This window comes from Thalassophryne amazonica, chromosome 12, assembly GCF_902500255.1.
Source record: "Thalassophryne amazonica chromosome 12, fThaAma1.1, whole genome shotgun sequence".
In the NCBI taxonomy this organism is placed as follows: domain Eukaryota; kingdom Metazoa; phylum Chordata; class Actinopteri; order Batrachoidiformes; family Batrachoididae; genus Thalassophryne; species Thalassophryne amazonica.
Genome location: NC_047114.1, coordinates 12,389,495 through 12,413,167, shown reverse-complemented (window position 1 = coordinate 12,413,167; position 23,673 = coordinate 12,389,495). Strand labels below are relative to the sequence as shown.

Sequence of the window (23,673 nt, the reverse complement as noted above, 5' to 3'; positions counted from 1 at the left end):
TGGCTGACAGTCAGCTGGGGACCGAGAAGGAGGAGTAAACCAGGGGGGATCCAGGGTTTGAGCACGGCTCCGAGTTCCGCTGCGACGCATGGAGGCAGACAGGAAACTCGCGCGTCTCCGGAGCACGTGAGACGGTTCCGAGGGAGCGACGGCCCGCAGCAGCACCGGAGAGAGCCGCCGCTCTGCAGCCTGTAGGAATCTCGGACGCTGCGGCTCATCCCGCCGCCGCCGCCGCCGTGGACTCCAGCTCAGCTGCGCGCGGCATCGATGTCATTTCATTCGGACTTTTCATTTCATTATGAGCGCAGAGGAGGAGGGCGAGGCGGGGAGGGGAGAACCACTGGGAGGTACCGAGCTCCCCCGCCACACCTGGGAGGGACGCGAGCCACACCGCTCCCAAGGACACCCGCACCCCGGCGACGAGGACGGCGAGAAAGAGGGCCGGAACTGCGCGGAGCGAGAGGACGCGTGCGGTACGACAGACGGAGGATTTGAGGTGGAACCCGGCGGGAGGGATGTGTGCAGTGAGGACGGAGCGGTCGGGGGGAGATCGTGCAAGGAGGAGACGATGTACTGGAACTGCAGCAGCAGCGAGACCTGCATCCCGACTCCGAGCTGCAGGATCTGCTTCCAGGGGGCAGAGCAGGTACGAGGATCCGCAAAATACACGCATCTTGGAACGAAGACTAACAAATAATTCCTGACAGCGCTGAACGCTGATTGGTTCTCCGAAAAAAGGGAGCTCACCTGGTGAGCTCTGTTCTGATTATCGCTTCAGCATCTGTCCAGTCAGAGCCGAGTACGTCCGGTGTGCATTTATTTATGACATATTAAAAAACAAAAATAAATAAATAAGCAAATAAAATAGAGAATTAATTTCACAAGGATTTCAATACGGCAGAAGTAAATTCAGCACCTCGGACAGCTCCACCAGCAACTTGACGAGCCACTGACAAAATATAAGTTTGATCTTTTTATGCTACATATTTATGGTTTACCCTTAATTGGAGTAAGTGGGTGAAGAAAATCGATGAATGGATGGATTTGTTGTTATTACTTTTATATTACTTCATTTCGTTAAATCAGGCAATCATTATTTAATGTCTGAAGAGGTTTGTTGCAAATCTGTGGTTTTTGTTTCATTTGACATAAACTCTTTAAGCACAGTACGATGATTTTAAAATCTTTTATTTCATCTAAATGGTGCCCCATAAACAGACTTTATTCTCGGTGATGATACTGACCACAAAAACCAAATTAAAACTCAATGTGCAGATAAAAATAAACTCTCACGTGTTTAAAATGTGAAAATCTGTGAATGTGAAAAATGTGAAAACTGTCATTTAGCAAACACTGAAAAAAGTGTCTCATGACGTCACATAAGTAAGTCTGAGCTGCTTAGTGGTCTCATTGTGTCTCTGTTGCTCGTTTGTCTCTGACTGTCTCTTTGTTTGGGTGTCTGTCTCTGTTTTCGTGTCTTGCTGTTTGTATCAAAGCTCAATGGCACAGGAGGCCTGCCCATATAGACCTGTGTTCGAATCCCACTCAGGCTACCTGCCTGTGTCATTGTCCCAGTCCACCCAGCTGTAAATGGGTACTGGCCAGACTGGCACTAAATGGCCTCAGGGCCTGTACAAGACTTACTGCTACAGTGCCCACCAAAAATATTGGAACACTTGATATTTCACACATTTTAATTTGTTTATGCCATTCCAAATACAAAAAATACAAAAATATACATTTCTAAAATTATCTTCCTTAAACTCAACAGGTAGAGGTGGTGGCCAAGTGGTTAGTGCACTTGGTTTCAGTGCGGAACGTTCCCAGTTCAAATCCCACCCCTGCCACACTTCTCCATGTAATGTGGAATTGCATCAGGAAGGGCATCCGGCGTCAAAAATTGTTCCAATTCAACATGCAGATCCACCTTGACTCTGCTGTGGCAACCCCAAGTGCAAACAAGAGAGCAGCCAAAGGGACTTACTTATCTTCCTTAAACTCAACCTGAAAGCAAATCTCTACAACATTCTATAAATTAATTAAAAATATAAAGCCAAGATGATTGGTTGCATAAGTAACGGAATGCTTTGGTATAATACCTCTAAATAATCAGTTTTATTGCCATTTTTTTTCAGACAAGCCAGGGGGTGGATACATGAACATTTTCAAGTTACTAAATATGTCTTGGACGTTATTTATTTCTTCATCAATTATGAAGAAATACAAACAGTATGGAACTCACTGGTAAATCTGTGTGAAGTAGACAGTTCTCAAAAACTGAGTGACTGTGCAAGAAGGAGAACAGTGAGGAAAGCCAGGACATCCAGACAACCCAGAAGAAGTTGGCCAAGGCCTGGAAGTTCTACAGTTTGGCAGAAGGTACATCGGAGATGCAACTAGATGGCAGTGTTCTATGCATTTTGACCCATCTACTGGATGGCAGTGTGAATAGCTCTCACCCAAATATCACATGGCCTTTGAGCTGAGCGGGGCGGGGGGGTGCCCTCCACACATTCAGCTGATTATTCAAATGTGGCACCTCCGGTGGTGGGCACAGTTCCACTAATCCGCTAACTGCTAAATAGCAAAGATAACCTTTTTGATAGCGAATAAGCTTTTCAGCTAACTTCAAAAACCATCAGTGGACTAATTAGGTTATGCTGAATTTAGTTCCACTAACTTAGTCCGCTATTGTTTTTTATTTATTTTTTTTTGCTGGCGTAGTTAGTGTGTTGTCATTTCAGCTCCCAATTTTGGTCTGCCACATTGGTATTTGGCACAAGTTTTACGACGGATGCCCTTCCTGACACAACTCCAGTTTTACCTGCAGAAACACACATAGAGTCGATGGTGTTCCAAAGAGGTCTCTCATCCATGTGTGATTCAGGGCAACGACCATGTGACATTTGGGCAGGCACTATTCACACTGCCATCTACTGGATGGCAGTGGTCAATGCATTTTGACCCATCTACTGGTCAAAATGCAGTGTGAATAGCACCCACCCAAATATCACATGTCGCTGTGCTGAATCACACTTAACAAACACAAATGCCTTTTTAATGACATGAAAAAAAGACATTTAACAAACACATATTATTTCTAAAAACCAACACACACATTACAGTAACTTGTATGTTGGTTTTATAATAATCCAACCAATCAGTGATCAGTGGAGGATCATTTTCCCATAATGGCTTTTGGCATCTGTGTGTTAATGTTTAAACCTTCAGAATTAGCACATTATTTTAAAATTAAAATATATGTGTTATATTTTCATTTTGCTCCCCCTCAAACTGCCACCTTATCATGGTGGGGGAGTTTGCGTACCCGGATGATCCTAGGAGCTATGTTGTCGGGGGCTTTGTGCCCCTGGTAGGGTCTCCCATGGCAAGCAGGTCCTAGGGGACACGTCAGACTAAGGGCAGTTCAGAAGCTCCCATGACCACTACAAAATCAAGGACCAAGACGTCGCCCAGAACGGCGGAGCCGGGGCCCCACCCTGGAGCCAGGCCTGGGCTGGGGCTTGTGCGCGAGCACCTGTTGGTCAGGCCTTAGCGCACGGGGCCCGGCCGGGCTCGGCCCAAAAGAGCAATGTGGGCTTGCCCTCCTGTGGGTTCACCACCTGCAGAGGGGGCCATGGGTGTTGGGTGCAGCAGAGAGCACTGGGTGGCAGTTGAGGGCTCACAGCCTCTGGCTGTCAGGACGTGGAATGTCACCTCACTGGGGAAGAAGGAGCCTGAGCTAGTGCGGGAGGTTGAGAGGTACCAACGGGAGATAGTCGGGCTCACCTCCACACACAGCTTGGGCTCTGGTACCCAACTCCTGGAGAGGGGCCGGATGCTACACTTTTCTGGTGTTGCCCACAAGGATAGGTGGCGGGCTGGTGTAGCATTGCTCATTGTTCCTCAGCTCAATCACCATGTGTTGGAGTTCACCCCGGTGAACGAGAGGGTCGCGTCCCTACGCCTTCAGGTCTCTCACTGTTGTCTTGGCCTACGGCCAAGCGGCAGTGCAGAGTACCCGACCTTCTTGGAGTCCTTGGGAGGGGTACTCCCAGGGACTCTGACTCCGACAGGGACTCTGATAGTGCTCCAACTGCAGACTCCATTGTTCTCCTGGGGGACTTCAATGCCCACGTGGGCAGTGACAGTGAGACCTGGAGGGGGAGCGGCTGAGATGGGTGGCTGGATGCTCTTTTAGAGATAGGGTGAGGAGCTCGGTCACTCGGGAGGAGCTCGGAGTTGAGCCGCTGCTCCTCCATGTCAAAAGGAGCCAGCTGAGGTGGTTCGGGCATCTTTTCCGGATGCCCCCTGGACCCCTCGCTGGAGAGGTGTTCCGGGCACGTCCCATCGGGAGGAGGCCCCGGGGAAGACCCAGGACATGCTGGAGGGACTACGTCTCTCAGCTGGCCTGGGAATGCCTCGGGGTTCCCCCGGAGGAGCTAGGAGAGGTGTGTGTCGATCGGGAGGTCTGGGCCGCTTTGCTTGAGCTGCTGCCCCTGCGGTTTTAACTTGCACTTGTAGTGATGAACTGTGTTAACTGACAATGGTTTTCTGAAGTGTTCTGAGCCCACGCTGTAGGATCCTTTACACAATGATGTTTTTAATGTAGTGCCACCTGAGGGATCGAAGGTCATGGGCATTCAGTGTTGGTTTTCGGCCTTGTCACTTATGTGTAGAAAGTTCTCCAGATTGTCTGAATCTTCTGAATATATCATGGACTGTAGATGATGGAATCTCTAAATTCCTTGCAATTGAACGTTGAGAAACATTGTTCTTAAACTGTTGGACTATTTTTTCATGCCATTGTTCACAAAGTGGTGATCCTCGCCCCATCTGTGATTGTCAACAGCTGAGACTTTTGGGGATGCTCCTTTTATACCTAATAATGACACTCACAATTAGTGTCCTCAGTTCCCAAACGCTTATTGAGTGTTGTTAGAAGGAAAGGTGATGTAACACAGTGGTAAACATACCACTGTCCCAGCTTTTTTGAAATGTGTTGCAGGCATCCATTTCAAAATGAGCAAATATTTGCACAAAAACAATAAAGTTTATTAGTTTGAATATTAAATATCTTGTCTTTCTGGTGTATTCAATTGAATATAGGTTGAAGAGAATTTGCAAATCATTGTATTCTGTTTTTATTTACATTTTACACAATGTCCCAACTTCATTGGAATTGGGGTTGTAACAACACTCAATAAACATTTGGGAACTGAGGACACTAATTATTGAAGCTTTGTTGGTGGAATTCTTTCCCATTCTTGCTTGATGTACGACTTCAGTTGTTCAACAATCTCCATTGTCGTATTTTGTGCTTCATAATGCCAGTCCAGACCTATCGCCCATTGGTCTAAGGTTGTGAAAAATGAACTTGTACTTTAATTGTAAGTCCCAGGCCAGCACTTTGAGACCTCTCCCTTTTGCTAGTTAAAAACCAAGGATTAAAAATTTTTAAATCTGAAAAAAAAAAAAAAAAATTAACACATCGACTCTGATTCAAAACGCAGGGGGGATGCACATCTGCAAAACTCAGGTTGGGCTTATTGACACATTCCAGCACCATGGACAGAGTTAATTCTGATCAAACGTTTGTGAAGATGAAATGACCAAATATTAACTAACTGGTCGTGTCTGTTTCTCACTGGTTTTACATTAATTCATTTTCTCCCGTTTCTCCGGGTCCGGCTCGTGGACGCAGTAGATGAACAGCTCACTCCATACTTCCCAATTCTCACCCAAGTCCTTTACAACAAGCTGGGAAATATAATCCCTCCAGTGTCTCCTGGGTGTTCCCCAGGGCCTCCTCCTGATGTGCCTGGGCTGGAAGACCAGGCACATCCAGGTCTTCCAGTCTAGGGAGACGACCTGGGGGCATCCTCGCCAGATGCCCAAACAACTTCAACTGGATTCTTTTGATGTGAAGAAGCAGCAGCTTTACTCTGAGTCTATCCTGGATTGTCAAGCTTCTCACCCTGTCCAGGAGAGTAAGCCCAACTACCTGCCAGAGGAATCTCCTTTCTGATTTCCTTGAATCCGCAACCTTATTCTTTTGGTTATTACCCAAAGGTCATGACCATCAGTGAGGAATGGAGCATAAATCGAGAGTTTTGCCTTCTTGCTGTGCTTCACCTTCTTCACCACAACAGTCCCCGTAAAACAGTCAAAGTGTCCGTAAAACATCAGACAGCGTACAAATCAGTCTGTCGATCTCACATTGAAGACTTGATGTGAAAAATCATAAAATGCACTGATTAATGAGTTCTTGACAGGTTCTGGAGTTTGCTGTTTGGCTTCTTTACATGACCTGAAAACTTAATTAGATCTCTTCTTTTGCATTGCAGGAAGGCTGAAGAATTTATTTGTACAGTAAAGATGATCATTTACTGAGATGGGGGGATCGGAAGGCACAGAATACAAATATTATTTATGAATGCAGCAAATATAAAGAACATACCTTAGAAATGGAATGTATAATAGAAGATATACCTTAATGAATTTTCATATAATCCAATCAATAGCAGCAACAATAAACAGCTAAAGGTTCATTCTACTTGTAATCCAATTACATTTGTTCCACAAATCTGATTGGTTAATTGTGTGAGATTTCCAACCATAAAATACAGTGTCGACGGTGGCAAAATATTCGACCATTTCACATTTGATGTGTTACTCTGACCCTGACCATATTGCTATGCAGATATCAATAATGGCGCTGTCAGCTGAGAGCAAAAGAAAGTGGTGGAGTGACGACAATGCCAAAATGGGTGAATTTAATTTATCATACAAGCGAAGCGCTGCACAGGCAAGGCTGGCTCTATGGTACAGGAAGTCCCAAACAGGGACTGTAATTTTGAGTCCACAGTGAAACAGGAAATGACAAATGTCAAGCACTTCCTGGATTGACAGAGGAGACCTCATGGAATCTTGCAGGAACTCAGTGGCAAGTTCACCCTGAAACAGGAAGTGCCAAATTTTGAGTCCACAGTGAAATGTCAAACACTTCCTGGATTGACCGATGACATTCTGTGCAATCTTGCAATATCCGTTTTATTGGCTCCGCTCCGGAAAAGCTCAATTTGTGACCATAAAATCCAGCATTAACGTCTGCAAATCAGACACAGTGGGGTTATTCCCTAATTCTTTGGTTATACCACCAGTGAAATATGAAGGACATAGCTGTTATTCAAAAAACATCATATTAGAATTTTTTTTAAGTAATAAATTAATCTTTCAGTGGGTGTGTGGCTGTAACAGTCATCGTGCCTGACTGTGATGGACTGATGTGAACCTGCATTAAAGGATGAATGGCCTGTCCATGCGTGTGTGAAACCTGACACTGAGCAGGCGTGTTCAGCTCTTGACAGCGAGCATCGATGAGGGACGATTCATCCCACCGGAGCTCAAAGAGCCGAGTCAGAGCAGTTAATGTCTAAGTGAATATCCTGTCCTGAATGTGGCTACAGATGGTTAGCACCGCTAATCTAATGGTTGTGCCTCCGGCTCCATCCTCATGTGCACATCCTCTGGATGACTGCAAAAACACGGTGCAACAACTGCAACATTCACAACTGTGCATGCAAGATTTAAAAACAATGCAGGACCGAGAGGATTAAATGAAATGTTCAGAGTTGTAGCAAGTCTTGGATCAGTGGGATGAGTCGGGTCAATATGTAGAGCTGAGTTCAATTCCTGCTTATGGTACCCGTCTGTGTCCTTGGACAAGACTCATCACCTGCATTGCCCACTCAGGTGTAAATGGTTTCTGGCCTTGGCTGGGGATGTAACCTACATTGCGCCTGGTATTCCGTCCAGAGGAAGTTGCAAATTCTCATCCACGTCCAGTACCAATGGGCCTCAGGGCCTATATAGGACTTACTTCTTCTACTACTCTTAAAGAAAGGACAAAGGTCCAAGTCTTCAGAGTCCTGCTGTTTCCTGTCTTACTGTGCGGGTGCGAGATCTGGACACTAAGCAGTGATAACTGATGTCTTTGTACAAGGTCTCTCCAGAGCGTCCTTGGGTACTGTTGGAAGGTCTTTGTATGGAGACTCAGGTGAGGAGGATCACTGGCATTATGAGGAAACATCAGCTACAACATTATGTCCATATGATATGTTGTTCTGGACATGAGGACACTGTAGCAGATAGACGGTTATATTGAGAGTTGGAGACAGACTTCTTTTTTGTTTTGGTGGTTGCCATCCAGGACCCAGGGTGAATCTGTTATGATGTGGCACCCAGTCACAATCCATGTTATTATAAAATAATGACGTTAATGGCATAACATTTTATTGACTTCTTGGAACATATCACAAATCATACAAACACTTTTTTTAAACAGAAACTGGAGTGCCTGTGAGAGGAAGTAAAACCAAAGAAATATGCGAGGAGTAAGTCACTAAAATAAGAGCACAAGTGCAAATAATGCCATGCAGAGGATTCACTAGGAGCTTCAAATTAAAAACTTCACAAGAAAATACGTAAGAATCAATATTATAGCTCAAAAAACATATCTTGTATCTTGTAACTCATCAAATTAAAAAGGCATTACTTTGCTGAACACTGCCACGTAGTGGACATGTCTGGACTTGTTGCATTGAATAATCTGATCATCAGGTATGTGATGTAAATTAGGATCAGATGGCAGACAGATGGTATATTTCATCACAGTTGATGGATATTAGGAGCAGGGGCAGTTTTGGAGTAATTTGGACAAAGATTAAAGAACTGGAAAATCATGGTCCAAAAAAACACGTTTTTTAAAAGTATCTTAACCAAGAAGCCTCACTGGATCAAACCTTGTGGGGATATTACTTTGACTGATATCTGCCAGTGATTAGGTTTTGGAATAGTTTGGTCCAGGTCAAGGAAATCATGGTCCAAAAATGCCCCAGGTTTTCTTTTATATTTATATACATATCAACAACCAAGAAGCATAGATTTTTAAAATGCATATTGATCAGCAAAATACTTGTGATTTATTGGTAAGAATGACTTCATAATGAAGTGACACATGGTCAAAAACACCATTGCAGGTACATTTATATCGTGGTGAGTAGTGCACGCAAGGTATGCATCAGCGCGCTGATGTCTTGTCGCCCCCCCACTTCTCCCAAATTTCATATCAGAGCCACTGCTGTCAGTAATGTTGTTTTTGTATGTCTTGAATGCATGGCTTTAACATTTATTCCATCCAATCAACTGACCTGTGTCCATTCAGCCAGAGGCCTCTGAGGTCCTTTTAAAACCCACAAAGGTAAATATGACATGATAAAAATGAGCTCTCTGAACGCTGACTTAATCTGCTATTAATCTGCCGCTTACAGCAGCCGGCGGCTGGAGAAGAGGGAGGCTAAAGAAAATCAAAACCTCCTTCAAAACAACTGACACTGCCATGTGATTAATGTCCTGGGCTTGGAGAAATCCTCACTGCTAAATGAGTCGTGCATCGTGTAGTGATGGATGATGAGGTGAAGAAGTTCATGGAGGAGTGGAATGTTTGATTTACAGGAAAGGTCAGGCAAGAGCCGAGCTGAAGAGCAAGTACTGCCATTGTGATTTGACTCCTGAACACCACATGAGGCTCCGCCCACATGAGGGCAGGGCCTCATGTGGTGTTCATGTGTATCACATACTCTAATACTAATTGTTGCTAAAAAATTACTAATCGACTATTACTGACAAATTACTATTTGCATCAGTACCAACAGTGGCATCTTTGCCTCCTTCTTTGGTAATAAAAATTAAAGCTGGCCAAAGAAAAAAAGTCACCGAGCAGTGTTTGATGTGACAAGATTGCACTTTGTCTTGTGTAAGTCTCGTCTGATGTCTGAAGTGTTTGAGGAACCAGCACTTCGTAGCACCTCGTAAGAGACAGCCAGCTGCACTGCAACATTACTGTTGCTGATCAAAGAGAAAGCTAGACAAAAACAAGAGGTCACAGAGTGGTGTTAGACAGAAAGCTGTGATGTCCAAGTCCCCTGACAGCTTCAGAGTACTGATAACTTCAAGATTACTTGAAAATCCCAAGTTGGAACTGCAGAAAACCTTTTGTACAAACACTTTTGTTCCTGTTTCTGTTCCTGCAGATGAATAGTGCAAACTTGATGTATCCTATCAGCCTTTCTGTGTGTTCCTCTTGTCTCTGTTCATGCTTGACCTTTGCCCTTTGTCTGGTCTCCAGGGTGACCTGCTGAACCCGTGTCGCTGTGACGGCTCGGTGCGTTACACCCACCAGCACTGCCTGCTGAAGTGGATCAGCGAGCGAGGCTGCTGGACATGCGAGCTGTGCTCCTACCGTTTCCACATCATTGCCATAAACTTGAAGAGACCGTGGCAGGTATCAAACCACAGACAGACCAAAAACAAGGCAGCTAATTTAGTTCAACTTTCCTGGGCATGTACCCAATTGATTGAATAGGGGCAAATTAGTCCATAACAACTCAATAACAATAAATGTCATAATCTTACAGGTCGCCAGTTTGAAAGGGAATATAATGAGGAAAAAGTGATTCAAATTTGCTGATCAATAAAAAAAATGCAAGCTTGTTTTGTTTATGTAATATACCATATACATGTATGCCACCTCCTGGACATGTCTAGTGTTGCTGCAGAGATTAAGCTTATCCGCACAGTGGAAATTAGGAGCAAGTGTGATTTTGTAGTTGTATGTAGTTTGAAAAAGAGCATTTTTGTCAGTTTCTTTTATTTCCAAAGCCTCATTCTGTTATATCTGTGTATCTAAAAGAGTTGATGACACCAAAAAATGTGCACAAACAGAGGTTCTTATTTATCATGAATAGCCAACGAAAGCCTGAAGCTTGTTTCCAGAAGGGCCTGCTGCACATGTCTCTCACTCCTCCCCCACACTCCTGTTGAAAGTGCCAGTTGGGAGCGTGGCTACAATCGAGAATCAAACCCAGATCACTGGCATCTCAGACCAGCATGTAACCATTATGCCACCACCTCCCATAATATAATACTAAAAATGATGAAATATTGATATTTTTAAAAATCCTGAACAGCAAAAGTTGATGATAAGAGGGTGAAAGGTGAATCTTAAGAACAAGAAGCCTGAGCTCTACTGCAGGTGTCAGCCGCAGCCATGAACGCAGCCATGAATGTGACCAGCTGATTCAAGCCCAAATCAATTGTAAACACGGCGGAGGTCGAGCTGTTTTCAGACCATTTTTTTCCTAGAGTGGAGATTTTTTGTGAAGTCCAGCCTGAAGCTGTGGGGCCTGATCGTTTGGAGCTTTATTTAGATGACGAGGGAGACGAAACCTTGGAAGAAGACCTTCAGTCTGACAACAGTGACGATATTGACCGAGTTCAGAACACAGAACAGTGATTTTATATATATATAAATGCAGGCCGATTTCCCCATTAAAAAATGGTTATCATCCTGATCAGAAAAAAGTGATCAGGACGTGCTAACTGTGTGAGTGAGATGCAGTGACATCACCTGTTCCACCATGAAATTCACCATTAAAAAAATAATAAGATGCGACTGATTTTGGCATGCGTGTTGTGTGGGCCGCCCGAAGAGGAGGTACTGCTGGCTCGCCACCAGAGGGCGCCCTGCCTGTTGTCGGGTTTCAGGCACCAGAGGGCACAGCCGCCTCACAGGAGCTCCAGGTGCGCCGACACTGACAGCTGTCAGTCATCATCATCATCATCATGACCACCATAAAAGCCTGGGAGAATCATCAGAATCCTGCCGAGTTATCAGCTTACCACACAGGTAACCTACTCAGCCGTTTTGTGCCGTTCGCACAATTCTTGCTACTGATTTTTGCAGTCGTAACCTTTGTATACTCGCAGCTTGGAGCTGGGTTTGTGGAAGCTGGAGGGAGTTGGCGTTTCCACTCCTCACTTCTCTTATCTTTAAGTATACTGTTGGTACTGCACGTTCTCAGTGTCCCTGTTTTCTGGGAGTGGTGGATTTTTTCCCTCAGGAAGGAACTGTGACTTTTGCTGACTGTTGCTGGGTGTACACACACCCACCGTAATCTATTTGTTTTTCCTGCCAGCAGTACCAGATCTGACAGCTGGGAGCAGAGGCCACCTGGGGACTCGGGATTTGGCGGCTCCGGTGTGTTGCAGGTCTCCGTTGGCGGTGGAACCTTGTGGGTCCCGGCTCTTCTCTGGATAAGGCGTCTCCTATCCTCGGGCCTGCCCACACGTCACCTTCTTGTGGAACTTTTGATTGACAGACTAAAGCAGTATTTGACCTGTAGTGCACATTTTGCAATATTAAATTGTTTTCATTGGCATCTCTATTGTCCGTTCATTTACGCCCCCTGTGTGGATCCGTGTCTTACACTTTCCCAACAATGCGGGCGGAGATGACAATCTAATAGTTTTAAATTTTTTTTTTTAATCTGGTCTAATGAGAAGGCCAGCTTGCAATCTACCTACTGTGTGTGTAACCTGCTCGTCCATAGCGTCAAACTTCTGGTTCCAGCTGAAGTTTCACCCTGTTGATTCCCTGGTGGAAAAATAGTCAGCACAGCTGGCGGCAGAAGTATTTTGGGATGCTGAACATGAAACCATGATGACACCAACATGATGCTGTTGAAACCAACCCTAACCCTCCTCAATGTGTCAAAACAGCTGTCTTCAGAATGTGCAGAGCACAAGACAGCTGAGTCGCTGGGCCACTTATCGGTTTAATCCACTCATTCTGATGCAGGTGATCCTTAGGAAACTTAAGCAAACAGACTCTGCACGAATGTTCAAACAAAATACTGCAACACATCGAGCTGGCATTACTCCAGAAATGAAGCACTTCCACACAGAAATACATCCCATTGCTAACAAAACAAATGGGACTGCTAAGACATTGGTTCTCCCGCTGATGTCACTTCCTCCTTCTTCTCCAATTTCGTGACTCGCCCAGACGTTCCTGATTTTTAGTGGCGCACAGTTCAAAATCTGAATATTTATGTCTTCAGTAACTGCGCACCGGGAAAGCATTCATTTCAAACTGTTGTTTAATTTTAGTCTTAAATACTCAAGAAAACATTACATATGGTGTCACCTACACTTTAATGGATCACTGAGTTGAAGTTGCACACATTAAACACATTTCTTCTACAAGCAGCAAATGTAGATGAAGGTGTCAACATGCCTACCAGTGCCCACTGCATAGCCATGGTGACTAACACAAGCTTCTCTTAAGCTAAAGACAAATTTGTCTGAATTTTAGACACCCCCCCCCCCCCCCCCCCCCCACCAGCCGCCTTTTCTTTCTTTTTTTTTTCTTTTTTTTTTGTTTGAGAAAACATATTTTGGGAAAAATACGTCATTTTGTTAAATAAAGAAAATGCTCTTATTTTAAAATAATCCCAATAATAAACTCTTTTTATGGTAAGTCGGCACCTCATATCCTTTTTCAGTTGCATATTGGCACACTGCTGCTTTTAGGACCACGATAAGCTTTTTAAGGCATCTTTCTTGTTATATGGCTGGGGGGGGGCCTGGCTGCCGGTTTGTTTCTGTTTTTTGGTTTTCCTCCCAGGTGGCGTGCATTTGGGACTGAGTGGCTGTGTTGCTGAGGCTGTCAGGACCTCACCCTGATCACCTGCGACTCGTCAGCTGTGGTGCATCTGGATGGAGTGGAACATGTTGGCATTTAAGACTGGAGTGCACAGTGTGTATTTGCCAGAGACTCGACCTTGTGACCAGACGGGTGAGATCGTCGTCTCGGGAGCCATCTCATCAACAGCGGATGCAGAGAACGTCCAGGTTTGATGCACAGTCTGTGAAAGAGGAGGGGGTGAGGTCTCACGCTCGTCAGCACACTTCCTGAGGTACGTTAGATTTTGTGACTAACAGTTATACAGTCAGTAAATGTGGTGTCCCTCACACCTTATTGTATTGAGCTGTTTGTTAGTCATGTATCAGCTTCCACTGCAGTGGAGTTTTGTGAACTGGATGTTCCATGCCTGCAGGTTGGGAAGCTGATCAGTAATCAAGCCAGGAAGTGTTTGCTGTTTGTACACCTTTAAGTGTTCTGTGTGTAGAGTGTGGACTCACATAATGGTTCCTTCTTTCACAGACTCGGTTGTTGCGGCCACCTGGGGGGTGTCGGCGGGGTCCTTGGGTCCGAAACAGCTTCTGGCTCCGGACCGTTAGCGCTGCTGGGAGCGCACCACGCCAGGCCGCACCTTTTTGTTATATTATCACTGTTATGTATTAAATTCAGTTAGCCTTTGTACCGTGCTCTGCTTATTTCATACTGGGTCCTTCAAACGCTGGTCGGTTCTCCGAGCTGCGTCCGACACATAACATTTCTGGGTTCATCACCATCTTCTAACATTGCACTCTCACACCATATTTCTTGGCTGCTTTAAAAAATTTTTTACTATACCACATTGATCCCCGTGTGATTTAGCATATAAATAAATTTAATTCAGTTCAATTGAACTGAGCTTCAAGTCTGCATCGTAACTTCTCCTCAGCTGCTGGTTAGGCTAACTAACCTTTGGCATGTTCTCTTTTCACAATGGATAGGTTTCTTCCTCCTGGTTGCTTCAGTCCTGGGAGGCTAATTTATTTCACAAATATTTGGTGCTACCTCCTGTTGCAGATGTATATGACCTATAAAAGCCTAGAACCTGAATATAAGACCACCTCACTTTTCTTAGATGTATTACCAAGGGGGGAAAAAACACTCTTATATTCAGGACAATACAGTACATTTCTCTGAGAATATGATGAGCCTGTTTTCAATTTAAAAAAAACAATCAGCTAGCCATTGCCGCAGTGTTTGCGAAGACCTTCGGTAACTTAGCCATTCTTCTGAGGACATATCTAGGGCTGAGTCAAAAAAATATAGACTTCTTGATTTGTCTTCATGGTGTTTCATCACGTATCCAAGTGGTTTCTAGAAATGTCCTACCAGAATGACTGAGGCTCTTCACTGTCCTTTTTCTTCTTGTCCAGTGGCAGACAATCACCATCACCCTTGTGGAGAAGGTGCAGATCATTGCCGTGTTCCTCGGCTCACTCTTCCTGGTTGCCAGCATCTCCTGGCTCCTGTGGTCAGCTCTCAGCCCGCAGGCCATCTGGCAGCGCCGCGACGTTCTTTTTCAGATCTGCTATGGCATGTACGGCTTCATGGACCTGGTCTGCGTAGGTGAGGAATGTGCAGCGTGAGATATGTTTGTTGGTGTGAAATTAACTGTATGATACAAGTTTTTATTGTATCAAATGTAGCGTGTAGATATTAAGGCATTACCATGGTAACGAAAAAAGATCCACTTACTAGTTCAGTCCTAGTTACCAATCAGGCTAACGAGCAGATTTGGAGCTTCACTTAGTCACAAACCCAAAATTCTGATTTGATTGAGTTAAATATCTTTTCATGAAAATGACTGCAACTTCACATTTTGACCTTTGACACAGATTAAATGATCGCGCTCTCCAACATGTCAGCAAGAATGTTCCATTGAAGAGATACACTTAAAAAACGAATTTCGTGCACCATTAGATGTGATTGTTTTTGTCCAATAGGCCTAATTGTCCACGAGGGGGCAGCAGTCTACAATGTCTTCATGCGCTGGCGAGCTGTCAACCTCCACTGGGACGTCCAGAGCTATGACAAGGCTAAGGACATGGAGGAGTGTAGTGCTGGACATTCTTCAGTGGCCCCCAGGACGCTTTGGTTCCCCCTGGTGACTTTAGGGCCTAATGGCGCCTTACAGACCACCCAGCTGGGGCCCCAGCCATGGACCTGTGTCTGCTTGGCCCCATTCTGCTCCGGCCTGATGACACAGAACACCCTCAGTCAGGACAGTGACTCTGGAGAGGTTGTCATTCGTGTCACGTCGGTGTGACTGAAGGTTTACAGTTCCTGGCAAAAATTGGAGTTTCTCTGTGCTGTTTGTCCAGCTGTCCATTTCCAAACAAGTTGGAAATGTTTGTCTGCTCCTGGGCCAGTCCTCAGATCTGTCTCACGAGTTAATGCAGGTGTGTTGAGTTGATATTTTGTAACTCGTTTGATAAGTTATTTGATAGTCTGGTGTATTCACGTAACGTACAGGTTATGTGACTGGTAGCCGAAAACATAAATTTAACAATTATCCAACTTGAAATCAGTGAAAGATTAAATCTACTACACATGGATGCACCACCAGGAAACATACAGCCAAGATGCTGCGTGCCATCTTGTGTGTTTTAACTCACCTACAGCTAATTAACACAGACATGCTCAACCAATCAAGAGCTGGAAACCACCAGAATTAATTAGCCAGGTGTGAGTGGAGCAGATAGATGCGCTGTGTGTTAATTCTGGGCCGCATCCTTTGAAGGTTGCATTCCCTGACTACAGGCATCATAGTGACGCAACGAAGGGTCTCATTTGAAAGGTTTGTTAGTATGCAGCTCACGAGTTCAACCTTCTTTGTAGGGGCGGCAGAAGCGAAAACTTCAAAGGATGTGGCCCCTGAACTGAGACACAGTTGTGGAAGACATTGCGGGCAGGTGGTCTCCAGAATCAGAGTTGGACACTCCTTCCATAATCAAAACAAATGAAAAGTAGGAAAACGATATCAGTGGTCACCAGTAGCGATGGGTATCGAGAACCGTTTCCTTTCGGGTATCGTTAAGAAATGATTCGATCCACCGACATCAATAAGCTTTGTGCTTAATGATTCTGTTATTGGTCCTTCAGAGTGGCCGTTGTTTTGGGGGGTGTTTGTCAGGAAAATGATAATTTCTCTACATTTCTGCAGCGCGGCTTTGCTTTGAACCTTGAACCAATCGAAGCAGTGGTTCGCAGATTGAAGCAATGCTTCGATCTCTCGCTTCGTTTATTCTGTCTTTCTTTCGCTTAATTTTCCCCCGCTAAAACCCTAAAAAGCATATGTCTGTGAGTATTATTTACCTTTTCTATGTTAAACCGACCTGTTATGGTCTTCTGAAACAGTTGATAGATGTATTTTATGACTTAAAAACGGGAGCGATGCGAACACGTTAGCATGTGTATGGCATTTTCAATGTTAAAAGTTAGCATTAAGCAGTTGCAGCTGTCATCACATTCGGGTGCATTTGTTTTCAAATTGTAATATTTCCTAAATTTATTTTTGTTTATATATTAATAATCTAATGATTATTATATACAATTTTAGAGAAAGAGACAAAAAGAACCTGAATAGAAACACAACAGAAAATATAAAAGCAAATAACAATGAACATACATAAATAAATAAATACAGAAATAAATAAGAAATAAATAAGTGTTTCCTGTGAACACCTAGTGACTCTTATACCTCCACTTCATCCCTGTTTTATTTAAGTTAATGACAGTTTGTTTTGGTCAAACCATATTTTGAATTTGTTAATTTCTTCAGTGATTTCCTCCAGAACTATCTGCCAAACTAGAAAACTGCTGCATCCTAGTAAGAGCAGAATACTACTGGAATGAATTTGAATAAGGAAAGTTTTTTTTTTCTTTTTTCTCATCAAAATGGATGCTGCACTCACTGCAGTTTATTGTCTGGAATAGTCCCAGATTGCATTTCAGAGCTTCTAGAATTCAAACATTTTCGTGCAGGTGGTGTTGGGGGGTAATTTTGGGTTTCAGCTTTTTTTGTTTTTCACCACTTTCATCCCTGAATAGGTCAATTGTGAGTCACTTTTGTGCAGATTAAAGTTAGTAACTGGGACTCCTGTCTTGTTGCAAGAAAGAAACGAGAATCGTCCTCCGTTCTCACAGCTCCAAACGCTGTGCGGCTCTCTGCCGAGTCAAGGTAGAACGATAGAATCCAGTCTGAATGAATAACGTCAAAGCGAAACACTGTTTTGTTTATTTTTATTTATGTCCAGAGATCAAGAATACAGTGACCAATTTCATTTTTATTTACTTTAAGACTCAATGAAATACATAGAAAACCTGTAAAACCTCCTTTTAGTACAAAATTCACGAGGTATCGATAAGGGAATCGATAAGGAATCGGATCGATAAGCAGAATCGATAATGGCATCGATATCGATAAAATCTTATCAATACCCACCCCTAGTCACCAGTGATGTAACGCATGTGCTAATTATCTTCTTTTGACTGAAACCTCAAAATGAGTGGTATGATCATTTCACATCATCAACAAAGGTGAAGCAAGCTCATAGCCATCTGTTATCTTTGGGGCTAATATATACTGAAACCCGTCATCTGCAAATATCCTTTTATCTTCTGCGTAACAGCAAAAGCACACAAAAGCACACAAAAGCACAACAGGAAAACAAATGGGAAGATGTGCAGAGATGCTGCTGTGCTAATTCATCAGTTCAAAGAACATAGCTACACTCCTCGCTAGCTAACATCATTTCTTTGATTTATATAGGTATTAAAGGCACTGCGCTGCGGTGGTTTGAATCATATTTGTCTAATAGATTACAATTTGTTCATGTAAATGGGGAATCTTCTTCACAGACTAAAGTTAATTATGGAGTTCCACAAGGTTCTGTGCTAGGACCAATTTTATTCACTTTATACATGCTTCCCTTAGGCAGTATTATTAGACGGTATTGCTTAAATTTTCATTGTTACGCAGATGATACCCAGCTTTATCTATCCATGAAGCCAGAGGACACACACCAATTAGCTAAACTGCAGGATTGTCTTACAGACATAAAGACATGGATGACCTCTAATTTCCTGCTTTTAAACTCAGATAAAACTGAAGTTATTGTACTTGGCCCCACAAATCTTAGAAACATGGTGTCTAACCAGATCCTTACTCTGGATGGTATTACCCTGACCTCTAGTAATACTGTGAGAAATCTTGGAGTCATTTTTGATCAGGATATGTCATTCAAAGCGCATATTAAACAAATATGTAGGACTGCTTTTTTGCATTTACGCAATATCTCTAAAATCAGAAAGGTCTTGTCTCAGAGTGATGCTGAAAAACTAATTCATGCATTTATTTCCTCTAGGCTGGACTATTGTAATTCATTATTATCAGGTTGTCCTAAAAGTTCCCTAAAAAGCCTTCAGTTAATTCAAAATGCTGCAGCTAGAGTACTGACGGGGACTAGAAGGAGAGAGCATATCTCACCCATATTGGCCTCTCTTCATTGGCTTCCTGTTAATTCTAGAATAGAATTTAAAATTCTTCTTCTTACTTATAAGGTTTTGAATAATCAGGTCCCATCTTATCTTAGGGACCTCGTAGTACCATATCACCCCAATAGAGCGCTTCGCTCTCAGACTGCAGGCTTACTTGTAGTTCCTAGGGTTTGTAAGAGTAGAATGGGAGGCAGAGCCTTCAGCTTTCAGGCTCCTCTCCTGTGGAACCAGCTCCCAATTCAGATCAGGGAGACAGACACCCTCTCTACTTTTAAGATTAGGCTTAAAACTTTCCTTTTTGCTAAAGCTTATAGTTAGGGCTGGATCAGGTGACCCTGAACCATCCCTTAGTTATGCTGCTATAGACGTAGACTGCTGGGGGGTTCCCATGATGCACTGTTTCTTTCTCTTTTTGCTCTGTATGCACCACTCTGCATTTAATCATTAGTGATCGATCTCTGCTCCCCTCCACAGCATGTCTTTTTCCTGGTTCTCTCCCTCAGTCCCAACCAGTCCCAGCAGAAGACTGCCCCTCCCTGAGCCTGGTTCTGCTGGAGGTTTCTTCCTGTTAAAAGGGAGTTTTTCCTTCCCACTGTAGCCAAGTGCTTGCTCACAGGGGGTCGTTTTGACCGTTGGGGTTTTACATAATTATTGTATGGCCTTGCCTTACAATATAAAGCGCCTTGGGGCAACTGTTTGTTGTGATTTGGCGCTATATAAAAAAATTGATTGATTGATTGATTGATTGATTGATTTTCCTTGTCGAGAGTTTTGTTCATTTCCTGAAAAGGTGAAAGTTGTTGCTGGAGTTATCTGTCCCTAGTCACTTAAGATGAGTCTTAAGTGTCTAGAAGCTTTTATAAGCCATCTCTCAGTCTCAGGTGACGCACTGCATTGTGGGAGAGGTGAGAGGTCATCTGACCCAAACACAGCCGACACTTGTGAGCAGCACTATTTAAATAAGTAATTTATCTCTGTCTGTCTGTTTGCCAGCAGCCATAGTTGGATCTTAATGTTCTTAACTGTATCCCACGGGGTCCGAAGCATTTTATTTATTTTTTTACTTTGTTGAAAAAAAAAAAAAAAAAAAACAGAATTAGGGAACACAGTGACAACTCTCAGAACCTATAACAAAGACTCAGATGTAATAACAAAACGATTATGAACCTCAAAAGAAAATACAATCTGCATTACATCATTTCCTCAATGAGTCGGGTGGATTGTATCCGTTATAATGCGGTCTGAAGTGTTTACTTTGAAAATTACAGTGATTAAAGCGTGTACAGTGTTCGGTGGGTTTTGTTCACTTAACTGGGGCCATGATTAAGAGGGATGGCCGGGGGCTAGAGGTGAAATTATTGGACCAAGAATGCTTTCATTAATCAGTTACGAAAGTCAGAGGTTCGAAGATCATCAGATACCGTCATAGTTCCGACCATAAGGGCCCCTTCACACATAGTGCGAACTTTGGACGAATTGCACACTTAGTACGCATGACGCAGGAATCGTGTGCAAACCGTGTAATGTCGTTCATGCCTCGACATGAGAGTCATTCTAGGTTGTAGCAACAGGTTCTAGGTCACCTGTTGCTACAACGATTTGCGCACACAAGCGCCTGAAAGACAAAGTGTGCATTGTGCGAACCCATCGCACCCTTTTACAGAGGAACAGAATGGATCATACATTCCCAATTCCAATGAACATAGCTACACTCGTGCATGCCTGCCTGTCGACGTGATGTTTCGTGGTGCACTAATTTTGAACTATTTCACGCTGTTTCGCCCTAATCGACCAGACGTCAACCAAACTTCTCACTATGTGTGAAGGGGCCCTAAGCGATGTCAACTAACAATCCAGCGACTTTATTCCCAGGACCCGCCGGGCAGCGTCCGGTGTACCGGGAAGACGGAAGAGCACCGCTAGGAGCCTGTGGATTAATTTGACTCAACACGGGAAACCTCACCCGGCCCGGACACGGAAATATGAACAGATCGATCGCTCTTTTGCTCCCATTGGCTCCTGTCAGTGTTTATTCCCACCGTTCTTTGTTGGTGGAGTGATTTGTCTGGTTAATTCCAATAATGAATGAGACTGTGGCATTTTTCGCGGTCCCGTGTGGTTAGCATCAACTTTTTAGAAGGACCAATGGGTGTTCAGCCACATGAGATTGAGCAAAAACATGGGTAATTGTGACAGTACTTAATAAAAAGGAGTCATGCAAGCTCCATCTGTACTGTGTAAGCCTGCAGCAAATCATTGTTTGGGGTACTTGACCGTTAACCCAGAAGTGCTATATGCTGTCCCACGGATGCGCACTCGGAACTGGGAGATGGCTTATATAACGGCTGAGTTGACCCTCATCATTTGATTGGTGCTTTCTATGTCACGTGACATGGATTATTCATCCAATTTGTGTTGCTTTGCATTTAGCATGCAATTTGGTTCCATTTAGTGTGCAGTTTGGTTCCATACGTTTTGTACCATTGCACGCTGTGAACTTCACCCACTAGTGGAGGCAAGCAACATTTAGCTAAACATGCGGAGTTTGTTTTGCTAACAGACGAAGGAGCTAATTGACGGTGCTAATTCTTCTAAACCATACACACACAAACAAATCCCCTATGTTGTAAGCCGTCTGGAGGCATAAAGAGCTGTTCGGATGAAAAGTTGGACTCATTTCTGATGTGATTTTTTTCACTGCCCTAAGGAAGTACACAGTCTGTTTTTGTTTTGTTTGGTTTTTTGAAGTACAGGAAGTCGGTGTACAGCCTTACAGACGACTGCTTTTCCAGTCCACTGAGTACAATTTTGGACATCTATTTTAAGTTTGTGTTGGACTGTTAAGCGGCAGTGACACACCAAAATGTAAGTCTCTTTTCTGTTGTCTATAAATTCATAAAATATCAATGACAAGCATCTACACCCCAATTCCAATGAAGTTGGGACAATGTGTAAATGTAAATAAAAACAGAATATAATGCTTTGCAAATCCTCTTCAAACTATATTCAATTGAATACACCATAAATACAAGATATTTAATGTTCAAACTGATAAACTTTTTTGTTTTTAAAAGCTGGGACAGTGGTATGTTTACCACTGTGTTCTAACAACACTCAATAAGTGTTTGGGAACTGAGGACACTAATTGTTGAAGCTTTGCAGATGGAATTCTTTCCCATTGTTGCTTGATGTATGACTTCAGTTGTTCAACAGTCCGGGGTCTCCATTGTATTTTGCGCTTCATAATGCGCCACACATTTTCAGTGGGAGACAGGTCTGGACTGCAGGCAGACCAGTCTAGTACCCGCACTCTTTTACTATGAAGCCAGACTGTTGTAACACCTGCAGAATGTTTCTTGGCATTGTCTTGCTGAAATAAGCAGGGACGTCCCTGAAAAAGATGTTGCTTGGATGGCAGCATGTGTTGCTCCAAAACCTGGATGTACCTTTCAGTATTGATGGTGCCATCACAGATGTGTAACTTGCCCATGCCATGGGCACTAACACGCCCCCATACCATCACAGATGCTGGCTTTTGAACTTTGCATTGGTAACAATCTGGATGGTCTTTTTCCTCTTTTGTCCGGAGGACATAATGTCCATGATTTCTAAAAACAATTTGAAATGTGGACTCATCAGACCACAGCACACTTTTCCACTTTGCGTCTGTCCATTTCAAATGAGCTCAGGCCCAGAGAAGGCAGTGGTGTTTCTGGATGTTGTTGATGTATGGCTTTCACTTTGCATGGTAGAGTTTTAACTTGCACTTGTAAATGTAGTGACGAACTGTGTTAACTGACAATGGTTTTCTGAAGTGTTCCTGAGCCCACGTGGTAAGTTCCTTTACACAATGATGTCGGTTTTTAATGCAGTGTCGCCTGAGGTATTGAAGGTCACGGGCATTCAGTGTTGGTTTTCGGCCTTGCCGCTTACGTGTAGAAAGTTCTCCAGATTCTTTGAATCTTCTGATTATATTATGGACTACAGATGATGGGATCCCTAAATTCCTTGCAATTGAACGTTGAGAAACATTGTTCTTAAACTGTTGGACTACTTTTTCAAGCAGTTGTTCACAAAGTGGTGATCCTCGCCCCATTGTTGCTTGTGAACAGCTGAGCCTTTTGGGGATGCTCCTTTTATACCCAATCATGACACTCACCTGTTTCCAATTAGGTGTTCTTTGAGCATTCATCAACTTTCCCAGTCTTTTGTTGCCTTGTCCCAGCTTTTTTGAAATGTGTTAGAGCATCCATTTTAAAATGAGCAAATATTTGCACAAAAATAATAAAATCTCAGTTTGAACATTAAATATCTTGTCTTTGTGGTGTATTCAATTGAATATATGTTGAAGAGGATTTGCAAATCATTGTTTTCTCTTTTTATTTGTATTTTACACAATGTCCCAACTTCACTGGAATTGGGGTTGTATTTTAGCCATTATATAAAACAAATAATGAATGATTTTACATTCTTTCAGCGGACCAAATATTTAATTCGGTGAAAGCTGGAACAAACCATTCAAGGTGAATATTCGTACCATTGGACTCAAACATTTATTGTATACTGTTGAGTCCCCCTTCAGCTATTATGTC

General features: G+C 43.4%; 1 protein-coding gene across 1 annotated transcript; it reads left to right on the top strand.

The window, feature by feature from the left end:
- The first annotated feature begins 203 nt into the window (after positions 1-203).
- Positions 204-16,072, top strand: march11 (membrane-associated ring finger (C3HC4) 11). Its single transcript, XM_034184012.1, has 4 exons — positions 204-646; positions 10,190-10,345; positions 14,956-15,148; positions 15,526-16,072. Exons 1-4 carry the CDS (start codon positions 299-301, stop codon positions 15,846-15,848), a joined length of 1,020 nt encoding a protein of 339 aa, XP_034039903.1. The 5' UTR covers positions 204-298; the 3' UTR covers positions 15,849-16,072.
- The last annotated feature ends 7,601 nt before the right edge of the window (positions 16,073-23,673 follow it).